The sequence below is a fragment of the Dasypus novemcinctus genome, chromosome 1 (assembly GCF_030445035.2).
Source record: "Dasypus novemcinctus isolate mDasNov1 chromosome 1, mDasNov1.1.hap2, whole genome shotgun sequence".
In the NCBI taxonomy this organism is placed as follows: domain Eukaryota; kingdom Metazoa; phylum Chordata; class Mammalia; order Cingulata; family Dasypodidae; genus Dasypus; species Dasypus novemcinctus.
In genome coordinates this window covers 84,719,331-84,737,857 of record NC_080673.1, presented here as the reverse complement: position 1 = coordinate 84,737,857, position 18,527 = coordinate 84,719,331, and the positions used below count along the sequence as shown (strand labels likewise).

The 18,527-nt window shown below is 34.5% G+C and overlaps 1 protein-coding gene across 2 annotated transcripts in view; it reads right to left on the bottom strand.

The window, feature by feature from the left end:
* The window catches only part of LOC101442209 (N-deacetylase and N-sulfotransferase 4), a 292,548-nt gene that overhangs the window by 36,669 nt on the left and 237,352 nt on the right, over positions 1-18,527 (bottom strand). For both annotated transcript variants that reach the window (XM_071215004.1, XM_058293542.2), the window contains exon 7: positions 6,654-6,836. In XM_071215004.1, coding sequence (XP_071071105.1) covers positions 6,654-6,836 — 183 coding nt within the window. The remainder of the gene's footprint in view (positions 1-6,653; positions 6,837-18,527) is intronic.

The following is an 18,527-nucleotide window of genomic DNA, read 5'->3' as shown; positions in this document are numbered from 1 at the left end:
GGGTTTTGAGCAGAAAAGTTCCCGAGCCTGGCCAGTGGTAAATAAATATAATTCCAAGAGCATTGCTTAAGCACAAAGTATATCAATTTATTTTAAACATCTATCATTCTCCACCATGTTTTAGCCATATTTATTTAAATAAACAATACTATTGGTGTTTTTTATTGAAATACTTTATACTAAAATTGACCCCAGGAGAGGTGGTAAGATTACTTGGTAGCTCTGAGTCTCTTTAAACAAATTACCGAACACTCCTTCACTTAGTGCCTTATATTAGTATTCATGGTATTATGCATATCCTGCCAGGGAATCTAGATCGCCAATGCTTTAATAGAAAAAACTGTATTTTTAAAATGTTATTAATCAGTTTCCCTAATATAGTGTTATTTACTCATAGTATGGCAATAAACTTATTAGATGTTTCTATAAGGTATATGCAAAAATCAGTTTCTTTTTTTTTCTGTTTGTTATTCTTGGATTAGGTGCTCAAGTATCATTGTTTATCAAGATTATGATTCAGAGTATGAAAGTACTGTCATTCTATTTTATTTTATCTTTTTTAGGGTATTGACTGAACCTCAATAAGTTGTGGTGTAGGGAGTTTGACATTTGACAAGAAAGTGTTTGCAATGATTGACAGGAAAAGAAAAATCCATGTCTTGTGTCACTTTTGTATGTTAAAATGTTTGATATCTGATAAGGGTTTAATATCTGTATTTACAAAGAGATCATATAATTCAGCAATAAAAAGACAAACTACCTTATTAAAAATGGGCAAAAGATTTGAAAAGACAATTGTCCAAAGAAGAAATACAAAGTGTCAAAGAAACACATGAAAAAATGTTCAACATCATTAGCGATTAGAGAAATGCAAATCAAAATTACAATCAGATCTCGTTTCACACCTATTAGACTGGCTGCTATTAAAATGTGGTAATACTGTAAATGTTGGAGAGGACGTGGAGAGATAGGAATGCTTATTCACTGTTTGTGGGAATATAGAATGGCACAGCCACTGTGGAGGACTGTTTGGCAGTTCCTAAGGAAGTTGAATATAGATTTGCCATGTGACCTGGCAATACCATTACTAGGTATAGATCCAGAAGAACTGAGAGCAGAGAAACGAACAGACATCTGCATGCCAATGTTCATAGCGGCATTAGTCATGATTGTTAAAACTTGAAAACAACCCAGTTTTCCATCAATCAATGAATAAACAAATTGTGGTATATACATACAATGGAATATTATGCAGCAGTAAGAAGAAATGAAGTCGTGAAGCATATGACAACATAGATAAACCTGGACGACTTTATATTGAGTGAAGCAAGCTAGACACAAAAGGACAAATACTGTGTGACTGTGCTATTATGAACTAAATATATTGTGTAACTTACACAATATATTGTGTAAATTTATGGAGTTAATAATTAGAATATAGGCCATCAGAAAATAGAAGGAGGGTAGAGAATGGAAAGCCAAGGGTTAATCTGTGAAGAATGGTAAAAAAAGTTTGTTTGTGAGTCTTTGGAAATGAATAGAAATGGTTAAAGCATATCATGGTGTTTGTAACTGGCAGTTCTGTCGTATGAGTATGATAGCGGTTGAAAGGGAAAACCTAAGGTCATGTGCACTACTAGAAGGAAAGTTAGGAACTGTAACATGGAACTCTAGAAGATAGTAAAACCTCATGTAAAGCACAAATATGGGGGATATTCCATATATGACTGTTTTTACAAAATATAAATACAAATATACTAGAGAGAAGGAAAAAGAATAGCAGCTATGTATGGCAGGGCAGGCATAGAGTGATTGAGAGGTGATGAGTTTTGTTTGTTTTTATTATTATTATTATTGGAATAATGAAAGTGCTCTGGGAATGATTGGGCTGATGAATGCACAAATATGTGTTTACACTGAATACCATTGGTAGTACCTTTGGATTGATTTATTATTTATTAATACGTAAAAATAAAATTGATTTGTAAAAAAAAGTCTGACAGCCTTGTTTCATCAAAACAGTCAAGAGCCTCATTATAAATTAAAAAAATAAAATAATTAGGAATTATCTACTTATTTGGAAGACATTCCTGGAAGGTTTAGATAACGTATTATTACTGATTTAGGAAAAGAAATGTAGCATATTAATAAATAAATTCAAACTTTTATTAGGAATATTAAGAAGATAATGAAGATAACAAAGTATGTGCTTCTATGCTTTCATCAATGAAGTGACAAAACCAATATTGGATATTTCATTGAAAAAGCTAAAAGATCAATAAATGGAAGTGAAAATATACAGTTAAAGACTGCCATTTTTCCAGGTTTCTTTAATCTCTGTGTTTTACCCATGAAAAACAAAATTCTATCATTTGTTCTTTTTCAAGATTTCACTCTTCAAACCATGAAGCTATTCAAGCTTTTCCTTTCTCATATCTAGATTATTTTCTTAACTTCAGCACCTCCTTGTTATTACCAATCCTAAGAAAAGGACAACTGGTATAATCTTTACTGGCCAACATTTTTTTTTTTTTATCACTTCACTTCCATCATCAGAACCTATATATTAAATCCAAACTACTCTGGCAACTTTCAAAGCTTCCCCCACTGACTCGTTTCTGCTTGTCAAGGTCATTTCTCATTAAATCTCTATGCTTCTTCAAGAAATAAGGATGCTCCTTCTTTGTCCTTTGTATTTGCACATTGCTACTTTTGCTTACTCAGTTGTGATATTTTAGTGACAGTGGCTACGGGCCTAGGCTAGGTACAAGGCACACAAACATAAATAAACCTAGTCTCTTCCTTTATGGTTTGCAAGCTGGTATATGATGGACACAAGCATCTGCAATGCTGTTTGGAAAGTGCTATAATAGAGCTGTAAATACACTATGTAGTGTGGATAGAGAGGAATACATATGAAGACAAATTTAAATATGTCATTTTGTACACATAAAAAGGAGACATTATGATTTGCAATTTCCATGAAGGCAAGGGACTTTCTTTTTATTTTGTAGATACTTCAAAAGTATACAACAAATAAATTCATATTAAACATGCCATCGGATATGTGCTAGTATAAGTAGAAGATGTTTCTGAAGATTTTCATTCTACAGAGTTGATGATAGAAGTAGGTTTGTTTTTCTAAGTGTAAAATTGTCATTTTATTATAGTTGAAACTGCTCTGGATTAAGAATATGAGGACCTGGACTGTCGTCCTGACTTGTGGCTCATAAGCCAAGTGCCTTTGAACAAGGATTCGCTTTACTAGGGGTCATCCATTTCCTCTCTAAGTTGAAATAGGTTGTGCTAGATGTCTGTAACTTCTTCTCTGGCACTTAAAATCTATAATTCTATATGTCATTCCTTCAACAGACACATGATAGCACCTACTGTGTGTGCACCATGAGAGCCACACTTGTTTATGTTTCGTACATTCAAATCTCATCATTTCTAAATTGGAGCTGGTTGCTTTAACTAGAATCAACAAAGGTGCCAAGTCCATAGGTGTGATTAGTCTCCTACCTTTTTAACCCTGTAGAGGGAGAAACTGCAGCTCTTTGAGCAGTCCCTTGGCCGCATGGGCAAGCAGAAATCCACATCCTGCTTGGCATATTTGTTGATAGTGAGGCTCTAGAGTGCCTGAGTGCAGACTGAGACTGAGCTAACCTGACAGCGTGAGAACTTAAAAGCACTGATTAGTGAATGTGCCAGCATCTGAACTTCTAACAGCCTCCATATTGTGGTTTTGATTTTTATAATGAGAGTTCTTTGTAAAAGGAAATTCTCTTCATTCATTCTTCATAGTGATTATTCCACCAAAACAACAAGGAACATGGATTAATAAGTACACATGAATATAATTGTAAAAGTCATATACACCAGGGACTAAACTGAGGAGGATACACTCCAGGGATATTATTCCACATGTGGTATCAGTGTGCATCCCCATATTAAACAGCTTTGAAAGAATGAGCTTGGAGTGAGGAGAGCACAAACATGGTTTGTGTTGTATTTACCATGCTGCCCACTGGCAGATATTCATATAGCACTTTTTAATTAAGTGACAAGGCAGCTTCAAATATATGATAGTTGGTGCTAATGAAAATTTACATAGAGACATAAAGGAAATTAAATACATGCCAAGATTATAAGTTTTCACTTTTTCTATTTGTGGCAATAAAAAAGTGTGAATTGAAAATCTAAAGAAAAATAACAGTTGTATTACTTTTTAAAAGTGAAATACAATAAATAAGAAATCATATGGTACCATAACATTTCATTTTGACAGTACATAACAATGAATATACATAATCTTTATTTCACTACCTTCAGAGGTTTTTGTATGTCATTCATGATTGGCTAAATTTATCAGGTTTGCTGAAATAAGTTAACTTTTTAAAAATTCTATGTACCTGAATAATTCTCTCTTCTACTTAACTGTTCTTCTGTTTCTGTTCCTCACTTTTAAAAAATATAATATCTACTACCTTGATTAATTGGAAATGTCTGCAACTTCTATTTAGTTTTTAGTTGAAAGAAACCATATATATAATATAATTCACATGATAAAAGGGTAAAAACATTTATTATTGAATGTTATTTAAATACTATAATAGTAAGCTACATGCTGATAACACATATGAAAATTCCTAAGGTTACATAAACTATAGCAATAACAAAAATTCATGAAGCCTCTTTTGATTAATTCATAGAAATATGGAGACTTTTCTGATTAATTCTATCTGATATTTAGAATTTCCTAAGAATTTACCTGCCTGGTGCTGTTCAAAATTAAAATCATCAGCACTTGCAAACATTTAATTGATATATATATGCTTTTATGGCTTCCAAAGTGACACACTTCTCAAAGGAACAGACCCATTTTCTCTTTATTTTCACTTATACCTCTCAATTGGTCAGTGTAGTATTTTATACATAACAAATGTTCAATCAATATTTAGACTTGTCATGTGAAACAAATCATATTGGAGCTGGAGTATCTTTTATTATATTCAACCACTTTCAAAGGTATAAGTGTCACTGATATCCAACAGTATCAAGAAACACAATTCTTCATTTAAGAAAACCCTTTCTCTTTGAAGGAAAGAAAGAGTAGGGCTTGAGGCCATTGGTTAATTCCCTGTATGTCAGCTCTCTGAAACTTCGGTATTATTAGTTTACCTGCTTTTTATTTTTAATAATTTACATTATTAAACATTACAGACATCTCATAAATAAACATGCACGAGAAAAGAATTGATTCACTATTAATATTTACTAATTTTAAAACTGTATATGAACATTTTTGCATAACTACTATTTATGTTACCCAATGAAATTCAGCATCTTTTTGGTGTGACCCTACACACTTACAGTAATCATGTCTCTATTACTTAACTATGTATCTATATAACTAATAAACCAAACATATAAATGGTTAAGGAACTTATCGGTAAAGTAAAAGAATTAGTTTAACATAATTTAACATAAATGCAAATGGTTAAAAGCTGCTGAATAATTGCCAGCATAAGGTGTGATTTATTGTAGCAGTCAGTTTTACTACATTTTGAAGCATATGCTAGATATTGAGCTTTGAAACATATGATAGATTTTACTAGTGAATAAGAATAAGAAAGAAACCCTCCACTAGATTTGAGAGAAAATATGGTATTTTATTCTCCTTTGCTTTCCCTAGAGCAACTAGGACCTTGACTTATATATAGCAGGTGCTCAACAAACACGTGTTGAATGTATTTTGACAGTATAGACACAGAGTGGTAGTATATAGCATGATTTATGAGATACAGAGAAACAAATAGTATTAAGGAAGGGAAGAAAACCTTTATAATGTCTTTTTTACAGTAAATACTCATTAATAATGACGCTGTTGTCTACTGACTACCTAGTCGGGTACCATTTTATCTGCTCTCTGCAGCCGGCTTATTGACTAGGTGAGGTGATGTAATCTGATGCATACAGAACCAAGAAAATGGGAAGCAACATTTTCCTAGATAACTGATAAGAAGCAGATAGTTTACATGTGATACATCCAGGCATAGTGGCCCCTGTGTGAAGTAGAATTATTTTTTGAAAGCAATTCTATACCTGACGGTTCCTTTATCATAGATCTAATCCCAGTTACTAGATTAGGTTAGTTAGAGCTGAAAAAAAGGGAAGATGTGTTAAAGAAAGACTAAATCTACATGGGCACAAGTCAAAAATTGCTTTTCCTTTTCCATATACACCACTTGTGCTATACAGGAACATATGAGTATCTAATTATAAGATCTTAAATTATGGTGACTCTTGTTTTCCTGTCTCCGTAATTGCCCAATGCCCAAATATTTTCCTATTAGTTGGTGCTTCCACTAAATGCAAGTCAAAATGGTTATCTCAAAGAAGACATCAACAATGAAATGTGTCCAATTACAAAATTTCCAACCCAATGAGCCCATCGAACAAGAGGCTCAAACCCTTAATCCATAAAATAAACAATAAAAAGTATTATTGAAGAAGAGAATACTATTGAATAAAAGAGAAGTTTGTGCTAAATATGGGGTTTTTAATCGTCATCAGGGTGCCTAACATGAAGATAAACACTCAAAAATTGCTAGTTTCTTCCTTCAGTTCCAAGGGAGAATGTTCTATGTTACCTGCCACAGAGGGTCTTTCTGTTCAGGGAAAAGCTCAAAGTACTTGTGAGCCAGTTGGACAGGAGGCAGAGTTTGTAGTCTCAGGTTGGTCCAGGTTTGCACGAAGTTGGCTAGGTTCACAAAGGTGTATAACCCTAGGCGGTCGTTCCCATAGTTTGACAAATGGGTCATGAAAATGCTGATCTGAAAAATAAATTAAAATGACCTAAAATATCATTCGTATAAGCTCAAAACTGACAAAACAAGTTCTAGGCAGCATCTCACCTAATCTTGAAATTTAATAAGAAATTAGGTGGAAAGCCACATATCTGATTTATTTTTCAAAATGTATTGCTCATTCTTGAAATTAAAATTGAAATTGAAGCTAGCATTGCCTCTCTGTTCATCAGAAGTGTAGCATTATTTCCGTATCAGTTGTTTTCCCCACTGTGGAATCAACGCCATCAAATCTAACAATATAGGAACCTCTTATTTCTGAAGAATCAGAAAAAGACTGACTCTATAACTGAGCAATTGTTCAGATCTCTATTTTTTAAAGTTTTTTTAATTGGAAAAACTGTAGATTTACAGAAAAACAATGCATAAAGTACCAACTTCCCATATGACCCTTTTTATTAGTACCTTGCATCAGTGTAGTGCTTTCTTTAAAATTCATGAAAATATATTTATAATTGTACTATTAATTATAGCCCATCATTTACAATAGAATTTATTGTTTGTGTTGGGCACCCCTATGGTTTTTTTAAAAACTTGTAGTCTAGTCATTTACATAAAACCTAAAATTTTCCCTTTTAACCACATTCAATTATATAATTCAGTGTTGTTCAGTACATTCACAATGTAGTACTCTCTTCACCTCCAGCCATTAACAAAACTTTCAATCAACACAAATAGAAACTCTGTACAATTTAAACATTAACTACCCATTCTCTACCCCCACCCTAGCCCATAGGTTTCCTGTATTCCAGATTCTGACCCTATGAGTTTGCTTATTGTGGTATGGATGCATATCTGAGTTGAAATGGAATCAGACTCTGGAAAATTTGCTTCTTTGTGTCTGATGAATCATTACTTTTCTGCAATAAAGAAATGGTTAATGTTTGAAAGAAAACTAGTGTCATCTAACCAAAATCTCTTCCATATTCATGAATCCTCTGACAATTTTTCATACCTCAATATCAGGTCTAAAAATATGGCATTTCAATATTGGTTTTTTCTGAGACCAAAGACTAGGAAAAAGAGAAATCTAGGTTGGTTTATCTTAAAACAGAAACAGAAATTTGAATGTGATTATAGGCATAATATAATAAACAATGAATCAGGTATTACAGCTAGAATTTTTTTAAAAAGGAGGAATTGCATAATCTTGAAGTAAATTGTAGATTATTAGTGCAATGCACAGAAAGGAAGCACATCATTTTTTACTGAAAAAGTATGTTTTGTTTGCTCTTCAACCTTATATTATATTTGCTTTTATTTCAAAAATTCATGTGGAGGGTCAAAAAGGGTAATATTAAACACAAATGAGTTTTTCCGGGTAAGATATTTCAAAGAGTGGGGAGGTCATTCCAGAGGTCCTGCTTATGTATGTCTCAGGAGGATCTCACTGACTGCCACGGTAAACAACGCCTCAAGCAGTGTACTCCTGAGAACTCAAGGGGTATCTGGACACTACAGACAGGACAGACAACCCCAGGAAATCGTCACCCTGCCAGTGGGCTGGGCCTTACCTTGGAATATATGATAACCTACCTCCCCAAAGTAGTGGAGTTACACTCATTTATAATTTTCCTACACTTGGTTCTTCTACCCATTTTTATTTGAACCTCTAATTAGCACTATGCACATTAAATTATGTCCCAGTGTCTTAAATCTTCTGTCTGTTCATATGTTGATTGAGCCCTGAAATCTCAGTAGATTTGCAGCCAGCACTACTCTCCAGTTGAGGAAAACTAACAAAAGGATGATGATGGACAATGCCTATCTCCCAAACAGAGAGTATCTTCAACTATAAGCAAGGCATTTCCATCCATCTGTCCAATTGAGAGGGGGGATAAGAGGAGGCAGAGCGGGCATCACCATCCTCAAATCCTCAAGATTGAAGAATGAGCTAACTTAAGGGGGGAATGCAGCTACGGACCAAGCAGACTTATTCTAGTAATGGAAGACCGTGTAACACTGATAAAAGACAGTGGTCACCAGAGGTTGAGGGAAGGTAAGGAAAGAATAGGTGTAACATGGAGCATTTTTAAGACATTTGAATTGTTCTGCTTGGTATTGCAATGATGGATACAGGCCATGATACATTTTGTCAAAACCTACAAAAGTGTGTAGTACAAAGTGTAAACCATAATATAAACTATAATACATGGTTAGAAGTAATTTTTCAATATTTGTTCATCAGTTGTAACAAATGTACCAAACTAATGAAAGGTGTTGTTAATGGGGGGAAGTGTGAGAGGGGCAGGGGGTGGGGTATATGGAAATACTTTATATCTTTGATGTAACTTTTATGTAATCTAAAACTTTAAAAACAAAAACAGAATTTAAAAAATCATGTCAAGTTCATATTTATTTCAGAGCAATGGAAGTATTGTAATCATTTCATTACCTTCATTAGAAAAGTAAGGGTAATAGAATTTACAAATAATGACATTAAATTAAATATAATATGTGAAGTTGAACAGAAATTTTAGAATGTCCACTCCCAGTTATATCAGTAGCAGAGCGGGATTTCAAACTCAGGGAGTCTGATTCTCAAGTCGAACGTCATAGCCCCAACACATTAACCAAACACTTTTGTATTTTGAGTATAACATCTATGTGCTTTTTCCCTTTGTCTCTTTCAAAGGGAAAAAAAGAACATATTTCTGCAGAAATGGAAAATCTCTGTAAGAATTATCTTGACAATTTGTTTTCCTTTATTCTTTTAAATTGGAATGACAGCAGATAAATTGTTTTTGAAATTTCAAATTAAAAAAAAAACCTTTAAGACAATGAATTATAGTATTTGGAAAGAATATTACTTATAGACTGCAAATTTAACGTGGAAGCCAATATCATTCCTATCGTATTTCCAGGCCATTTATCCCCCTGGAGTGTATCAAAGCTTTTTATTCTAAAGGTCAAAAAAGAGAAAGACCATTTTGAAGAATATTTTTGCACAGCTTGTTTAGATAGAAATTTAAATTAAATCTTGAAAATATTAGTTGATACAAAGTTCTTATTTAAGATTCACACAAATCATATGAACAAGCTCAGGGTATATATGTCATTAGATTTTACATTTACCAATCTCTCTCTTGAGCTCTTTTATCTCAAATAAGAAGTGCTCTTTTGCCAGGAATTAATTACAGAGTTCCTAGAACATAACATAGTATCAGTAGTTGATGACCATATAATTGCAATTGTTGTCTTGAGAACTTCTTTATAATCACCACAAAATAATACGCATTTGATCCTAATAAGGATACATTTATCTCATGTCACTACTGTAATTAAGAAATAAGACAGCGTAAGTAGTATATTTCAGGTAATTATGGTTTCCCAGGACTGAAATTATGAAAAACCAGGCTGCAAGTTGAATGCCTGAAGAAATATAATCATGTCCTAGAAATCTGTCACCTGCCCTCTAGCACTGTTTTTAAGATGAAACTTTTAGGCACTTGTGAATGTCTAAAATCTGACAATCTTAAAAACAAAAATACTACTCTGAGAGCATCGGAAGGGTTATTTTCATATCATGGGCAGACATATATTATGATTTCATTAATGTATTAATGTAATGCTTTTAAAACATTCTGCAGCAGACTAGTTCCAAGACACTTATCTAGAATTTCTATTGGTGGGCAGCCTTGTCTTGTGAAGTAAGTATTCAGCTTAATTCAGGGAAAATGGAAAATATGCCTAGGAAAGAAAGCAGAGTTTGGAGATGTTGTGTGGTCCTAAGCTGAGGCATGCTGATACATTTAAATTTCCCTTTGCTGAGAATAAAAATAAGCACCCTGGTCATGATGGTTACTTTTGTGTGGGAGAGCATGTGTGCATACCTTACTGGTTAGAAACAAATCAAAGCTAGTATATGGTCAATTAACTGCACTTTAAGAAAAAAAAATCTGCAAGCACAGCTTAACTATGCATTTATGGCTTGCTAAAAGCACTGAATGTTCAGTCAGTGCATTTTAGTTCTGGTATATCTGGACAAATGGCTTAAAAATAAAAAAACTAATTCAGAGAGTGTAGGGAGAGTAAACCAAATTAAGAATGAACTGTTTTGAATCATAAGTAAGGGAAATAAAAGGATATATATATTATGATGTAGTAGCAAACAACTAATTTTTTACAGATTTATATTCTATGCCTACCATTTGTTTTACGTGATAGTGTATGTTTTTCTGCTTATCCTGTTCCTTTATTTACTTATTTTGATCATTATTTTCTTGTGTATCTAGGAAAAATATTCTTACTCAATATCCCCCAAAGTAACATATGGAAAAGATATGACTGTGCAAATTGTTTCTAGGTACAATTCCCTGTACCTTGAAATACAGCTCAGAGATATGATTTGATTTAGACAGGCAGAGCTTTATCTGGCAAGGACATCTTGTTCAATGGATGAGGTTAAGAATAAGACATCAAGTGTCAGTATGAGTAGGCTAACTGTACCAGGTCTGCCAGAAGGGTCACCAAGAACTGGATACCACTGCTTGTCATCCAGCAAGCCTCTGCACTGCTTTTTCCCTGCCTTTGGTGCTTCTATATAAATCCCTTCCTCAACTCTCAAAGCTCACTGGTATAAACAAACAAACAAACAAACAAGAAAGAAATCCAAATTCTTCATTTTACCTGTTGTAAAAACGTAAAAACAAACTTGGAGGCACTCTCATAATCTAATTTCTCTTTGGAAACAAAATAATTCTTCTTTAACCTGAATGCCAGACCCAAAACATGAAGCTTAAATTTGGGAAAATCACTACCTAAGAAATAAATCCATAATGACATGTCTGCTGCCAAAGGAAAAGGGAGGATTCATATATAGTAATGTATAAATCTTTGTTAGAGGGGATAGGGTAAGAATAACTGAACACTGTGGATAATCCTTAAATATGGGTAAAAGTACTGTTATGATAACAAATACAATAGTATTATATAAATATGGGCAAGTTGCTACCCTGTCGAGTGTTTACCACTAGTTATACAATTAAATATTTTTGAAAGTTTTTCACTTTTGCATCTCTTCCTAAGTTAATTCCAAAATATAATAGAGAGGCAAAAGGGAAAATTAAAATTTAAAAAGACCTCATTTTGCCCATAAAACAAAGCATCAACCCTTTTCTATGTTCATTTAAAATATTTTCAGACTGCCAATCCCACAGTTTCCTTGCTTTCCCTCCTTATATGGCAAACACATCATTGTAAATTGAATAGTTGTTAATATCAATAACATGATATATATCACCTGTCATGATCAAGATAGTGGAATGAGAAACTTCAGTGCTCCATCCCTCAACAGAAGTTTAAATAATTAGTAAGACCTGGCAAAAACGTCTTTATCAAAGTTCCATAAAACAATTAAAGGACTGCAGTAATAGACAAAACTCTCATTCAAGAAAGTTACTTTAAAAAAGCAGGATCTTGTGGTGCTCTGACTGGTAGCCCCTCCCTGACCCCTCAGCAGCTCAATGTAAAGCTATCCTCCCCCTTCCCCCCGCCCCCAACCAGTACAAATCCCTGGTCCTGGTTCTAGAGGCAGCTGATAAACCCTCATGTGCATAATGGGAACATGTAGATCTGATGGTGGCCTGAAGGTCTGGATGTCTGAGAACTTGCGCTGCAAATAGAAGACAGTCACAGAACTCTCCCATGGAATTCTGTGGGAGAAAAGTCAAGTTATGGCTGCCTGGGGCCAGGGATTGTTGGGTGTAGGGACCATAAGTCAGTGCCTGGGACCATGAGGACACTATTTCCTAGGGAAGAGGGGACATTTGAAACCATGTAGACAACAGAATTCCCTAGGCCACACACATATGCTCATGATAAGATACATGTGCAGAAAGGTGGCCCCTACACTTTGGCCTGGAGCTATTCTTTAAACTCATTGTAAGGATGAGCTCTGAAAGAGAGTACACACACAAGTCAATCAGCAAAGACTTGGAAAGGTGTTTTCTTTTTTCTTTCTTTTATTGTTGGTTTCTGCTATTTAAAGAAAACTCAGCTGTAACACTAGTTGGTGTAAACTTAAGGAGCAGATGTCCCAGAGTCTAAATTTCAATGGTAATGCATTAAAATATCAAAAATGCATGTTTCAGTGAAGGACTACAAAACACATAGAGGAACAAGAAGCAATAGCCCAGGCAAAGGAGAAAATTAAATGTTTAGAAACCATTAATGAGGAGGATCAGACCTAGAACATTCCATACAAAGACTTTACAAAAATGATAATCCCTAAATATGCTAACTGTAAGTATGCTGAAAGCACCAAAGGAAAATGTGGAGAAAAATCTAAAGGATATCAGGAAACTACAGATGAATGCAGAAAGAAAATTAATAGAAAGAGGAATTATGCAAAGGAACCAAATAGAGCTGAAAACTATAGTAACAGATATCAAAAAATTCCCTAAAGGGACTCAAAGCAGATTGAAGCAGGCAGAAGAAAGAATCAGTGAACTTGAAGATAAGACAATTGAACTCATCCAATCTGAGGGGCAGAAGAAGGAAGGAATGAAGAAAAGTAAATAGAGGCTGTGAAACCTCTGGGACACAATTAAGTGCATATTGTAGGAGTCTCGGAAGTAGAAAGATTTAAAGTGTCAGAGAAAATATTCAAAGGAATAAGAGATGAAAACTTCTCAAGTTTAACAAAAGACAAGAATATACATAATCAAGATTTTTAATCAACTCCAAACAGGAAAACCCCCAATAGATTCACACCACACCATGTTACAACTCAAGTGATGAATGACAGAAAGAAAGAAAGAACTCTGAATGCTACAAGAGAAAAACAATGTGTCACATACAAGGACGCCTCAATAAGATTAGCAGTTGATTTCTCATAGGTAACCTTGGAGGTAAGAAGGCAGTGGAGAGACATTTAAAGTCCTGAGAGCAAAAATATGTTAACCAAGAATTCTACACCTACCTGCAAAACTGGCTTTCAAAAATGAGGGAGAGAGTAAGATATTCCTAAACAAAAGTTGAGGGACTTCATCAGCACTAGAACAGGCCTGTCAGATTTCCTAAAGGGAGACTAAGCACAACTTCGGAAAGTTGGAGGACCAAAGAAACACAGGACTCATGTCTCCCTAAGACAAATAGCTAGATGGAAGGCAGAAACTGCCTGGAAAAATGTTCTAGGGTTTAGAACACCAGAGGAATTGTGGATACCACACAGAGGAGAGAGGGGCAAAGGAAAAGATAAAAAAAAAAAAAAACTCTATTGGAAAAGTTTGTGAGTAAAAGCTGTACCCTCAGAGAAGACAGTTTTGAGTCCTCCATTCTCTGGCAGGTAGCTACAGACAGAAGGGGGCACAGCAGTCTACTTCCCCAGGAAAGGGGAGATAGAAGGATGCAGCTTAAGGTGATTCAGTTTTTGGCCAACAGATTTGGTCTGCTATGTCCCACCAGTCCTTCTAGTCTGGATGGAGCACATAATTGTTTGCCCTGGGAACTGACAGGGGATTAAAGAAGTTCAACCCTCTCAAATATGCTCCCTACTCACCAGGAATTGTTGTTGAGGACACAGAGAGGAGTGGAATTATTTCCTACTGGGGATAAAGGAGAGGGCTGCCAACAAGGGGAGTAGAACAGCTTCTGAGAAAGTTTGATTTGTGAGGCTCTCAATAACCCTGGGGCAGAACCCCCTGTCACTTTGTTCCAGCCAGAGTTAGATGGCCAAGCTTTGAACTAAACAAGTACAAATCTAAAAAGCTAGAGTAGATTGAACCAAGAATCAAAGATTAACAATAACACACAGCCTCCTACCATTAAATCTCTAGGCAAAAGAGAGGTGAGCAACAGAGTAGACTCACCGACATAATCAGATGCCTAGACATCAACAAAATATTACAAACCATACTAAGATAAGGGACCATACTAAGATAATGGGTCAAGCAAAGGATCATTTCAAAAATCCTGATGAAACACAGGAATGGAGACAACTAATCAATGAGGTTCATACAAATCTCCTAAATCAAATCAATGACTTGAAAACAATATGGCTAAAGAGATAAAGGAAATCAAGAAGACACTGGGCAAGCATAAGGAAAAATTTGAAATCCTGAATAGAAAATTAGCAGAGTTTATGGGAATGTAGGAAACAGTAGGTGAGATTTAAAAAAACACTTTAGAAGTACGCAATAGCTGATGTGAAATCATAAAAGAAAGAATAAATGACACAGAAGACAGCTGAGATTGAAAAGAGAAAAGAACACAGAAAAGAATGGGAAAAAATGGGCAGGGTCTCAGGGAATTGAATGATAAGACAAAATGCAACAATATACATGTCATGGGAGTTCTAGAAGGAGAAGAGTGGGAAAAAGTGCAGAAAAAGTATTTGAGGAAATAATGACTGAAAGTTCTCAACATTCATTAAAGAAATGAATGTACAAGTCCAAGAATTTCAGCCCCAATCAGAAAAATTTGACCAGACCTACTATAAGACACATGCTACTCAGAATATCAAATGTCAAAGGCACATACTATTCAGAATGCCAGATGCTAAAGATAAAAAGAAAATTCTGAAAACAGCAAGAGAGAAGCAAGCCATCAGGCACAAAGGATGCCCAGAAAAATTCAGTGTGGATTTCTCATCAGAAACCATGGAGGCTAGAAGACAGTGTTATAATTAGGATAATGAAAGAAAAAAATTGGCAGCCAAGAATTCTTTATCCAACAAAAGTTTTCTTCAAATAGGAAGGTGAGTTTAAAACTTATGAAATAAACAGACACTAAAAGAGTTCATAAAAAGGAATAGGGTTCTGCAGGAAGCATTAAGGGAGCTATCTTTTTGCAGACCAAGCATGAAAGGAAGAGACAAGAGAGAGAGGCATGGAGGAGACTGTACAAGGGACTAGCAGAAAGGATAACCAAAAGGGTAAAATGAAAGATGAAAATAAGAAATGACATATGAAAGCCAAAGAATAAAATGGTGGAAGTAATTAATGCATTTACAATAATATTATTGAATGAGAAAGGATTAAATTCCTCAATCAAAAGATATAGGTTGGCAGAATGCATAACAATCATGAGCCATCCATATGCTGCCTACAAAAGAATCATCTGCTTAGACCCAAGGATACAAACTGGCTGAAAATGAAAGATTGGAAAAAGATATTCCACACAAACGGTAACCAAAAAAGAGCAGGGTTAGCTATCCTAATATTGGACAAAACAGACTTTAAATGCAAAAAAGTGTTTAAGAGATTGGAGAAGGCCATTACATATTAATAAAAGGGACAGTCCACCTGGAAGGTGTAACGTCATAAATATCAATTCATCTAATCAGGGTTCCCAAAATACATGAGGTAAACTCTGGCAAAACTGAAGGGAGAAATAGACAACTCTACAATAATAGTTGGAGGCTTCAACACACCAATGACATCAATAGTTAGAACAACTAGACAGAATATTATCAATGAAACAAAGAGTTTGAACAACATGATAAATGAGCTAGACCTGACATACCTATACAGAACGTTGCATCCCAAATCAGTGGATTATACATCCTCATGGATCTTTCTCCAGGATAAACCGCATGTTGCAGGTATCAGTAAATATAAAATAATTGCCATTTGACAATGTACTGTCTCAGCTTGTAATGGAAATTATAGGCAGGAAAGGGGGAATTATGCAAATGTGTTGACACTGAACAACACATTCCCAAACAATCAGTGGGTCAAAGAAGAAATTATAAGAGAAATTACTAGATTCTTGAGATGAATGAAAAAGAGAAGACAACTTATCAAAAATTATGGAATATAACAAAAACAGCTCTGAGAGGCTAATTTATAGCCGTAAATGCCAATATTAAAAAAGAAGAGGTAAAATCAAAGATCCAACTGAACATCCAGAGGAACAAGAAAAAGAACAGGAAACAAATCCCAAAGCAAACAAAAGGAAAGAAATAGTAAAGATTAGAGCAAAAATAAATGAATTTGCTAAAATTAAACAATAGAGAAAATAATAAAACCAAAAGCTGGTTCTTTGAGGAGACCAAAAAAATTGACAAAACCATAGCTAACTAACAAACTAAAAAAGAAAGAAGATACAGATAAATAACATAAAAAATGAAAAGGGGAATATAATGACAAACCCTACAGAAATAAAAAAGGATCATAAGAGGATATGATAAACTGTATGCCAACAAATTAAATAACCTAGATCAAATAGACATATTTGCACAAAAAACCTACATTGACTCTATAAGAAATACAGCAACTCAACAAACTAATAATAATAACATTTAAAGAGATTGAATCAGTCATCAAAAATCTTCCATCAAAAAAAAAAGTTCAGGACTAAGATGAATTCACAGGTGAATTCTACCAAGCATTTTGAGAAGAATTAACACCAAGCCGGTTAAAATCTTCCAAAATTTGGAGAGGAGGGAAAATTACCCAATACATTTTATGAAGACAACATCACCCTTATATCAAGGCCAGATAAAGATAATACAAGAAAAGAAAATTACATACCAATCTCCTTAAAGAACATAATTACAAAAGTTCTCAAAAAAATATGTGCAAATAGAATCCAACAACATATCAAAAGAATTATTCACTATGAACAAGTGAGTTTTATTTGTGGTATGCATGAAAGTAAACCTAATATACTTAATGTCTAAAAGTTACCTCTAGAGAACCTCTTTGTTACTCAAATGTGGCCTGCATCTCCACGCTAAACTCTCACTACCTTCCCTCCTCCATGGGATAGGACTTCCAGGGATGAAGTTTCTCCTGGCAATGTGGGATTTGATTTCCAGATATTTTTCCTGACAACACAGGATTTGATAACTCCCAGGGATAGGCATCCCTGACAATATGGGATTAGACCAAAAGGGGGAAAAGAAATAAAATAGAATATAGTTTTATTGGCTATGAGATTTTAGATAGAGTTGGCAGGATAGAGATACAGGAAGTTACCTGCATGCAGGTTTCAGCCAGGTAGTACAAACTTCCAGAGCAGGCAAAGCCCAAAGAATATTCTAGACTCTATCTAAGAAAGGCTTTAATTGATTTCCCTAAAATACCATGGTTATTTAAACCTATAATTCTCAATTTATGTATTAAGTTTATTTTTCAGAAAGTCTCTGAATTTTTCCTATGCCAGAAAAGCCTGGATCCCAGACGTCTAGGATGACAACCAGCTGCATTCTTCTACCCCACAATGTCAACACCTCTTGTACAGCATGAAAGAGCCAGGAAGATGCAATGTCTAGATTATCCACAAGATTGGGAATTTCACAAAACAGAGAGAAGAGTTGTAACTAAAAGTTAAGAATTAACAAATAAATATAATTACAAAATAATTTCATAGATGCCTTTATATTACAAAATTCCAAAAAGTTAATATCTGAAATTACTGAAACTGGCTGGATTTAGCCTAGACCTGCTATTGTGATAGTCATTCTAAACAGGTCTCACCCCATTTATGGTTACTCTAGACGAGGAGTTCTTAACTTTTCTGTTCCCCAGACCCCTTTGCCAGTCAGGTGAAAACTATGCACCATTTACTAAGTCCACACTATACTGTATATTATTTAATAAATATATCATTCCCACACCAACATATCCCCACAAGAATAATGTTTTTTAAATTTTAATTTTCAATTAATACTTATATAGACCCCTTGAAATCGTTCCATGGACCTCTGGGGGC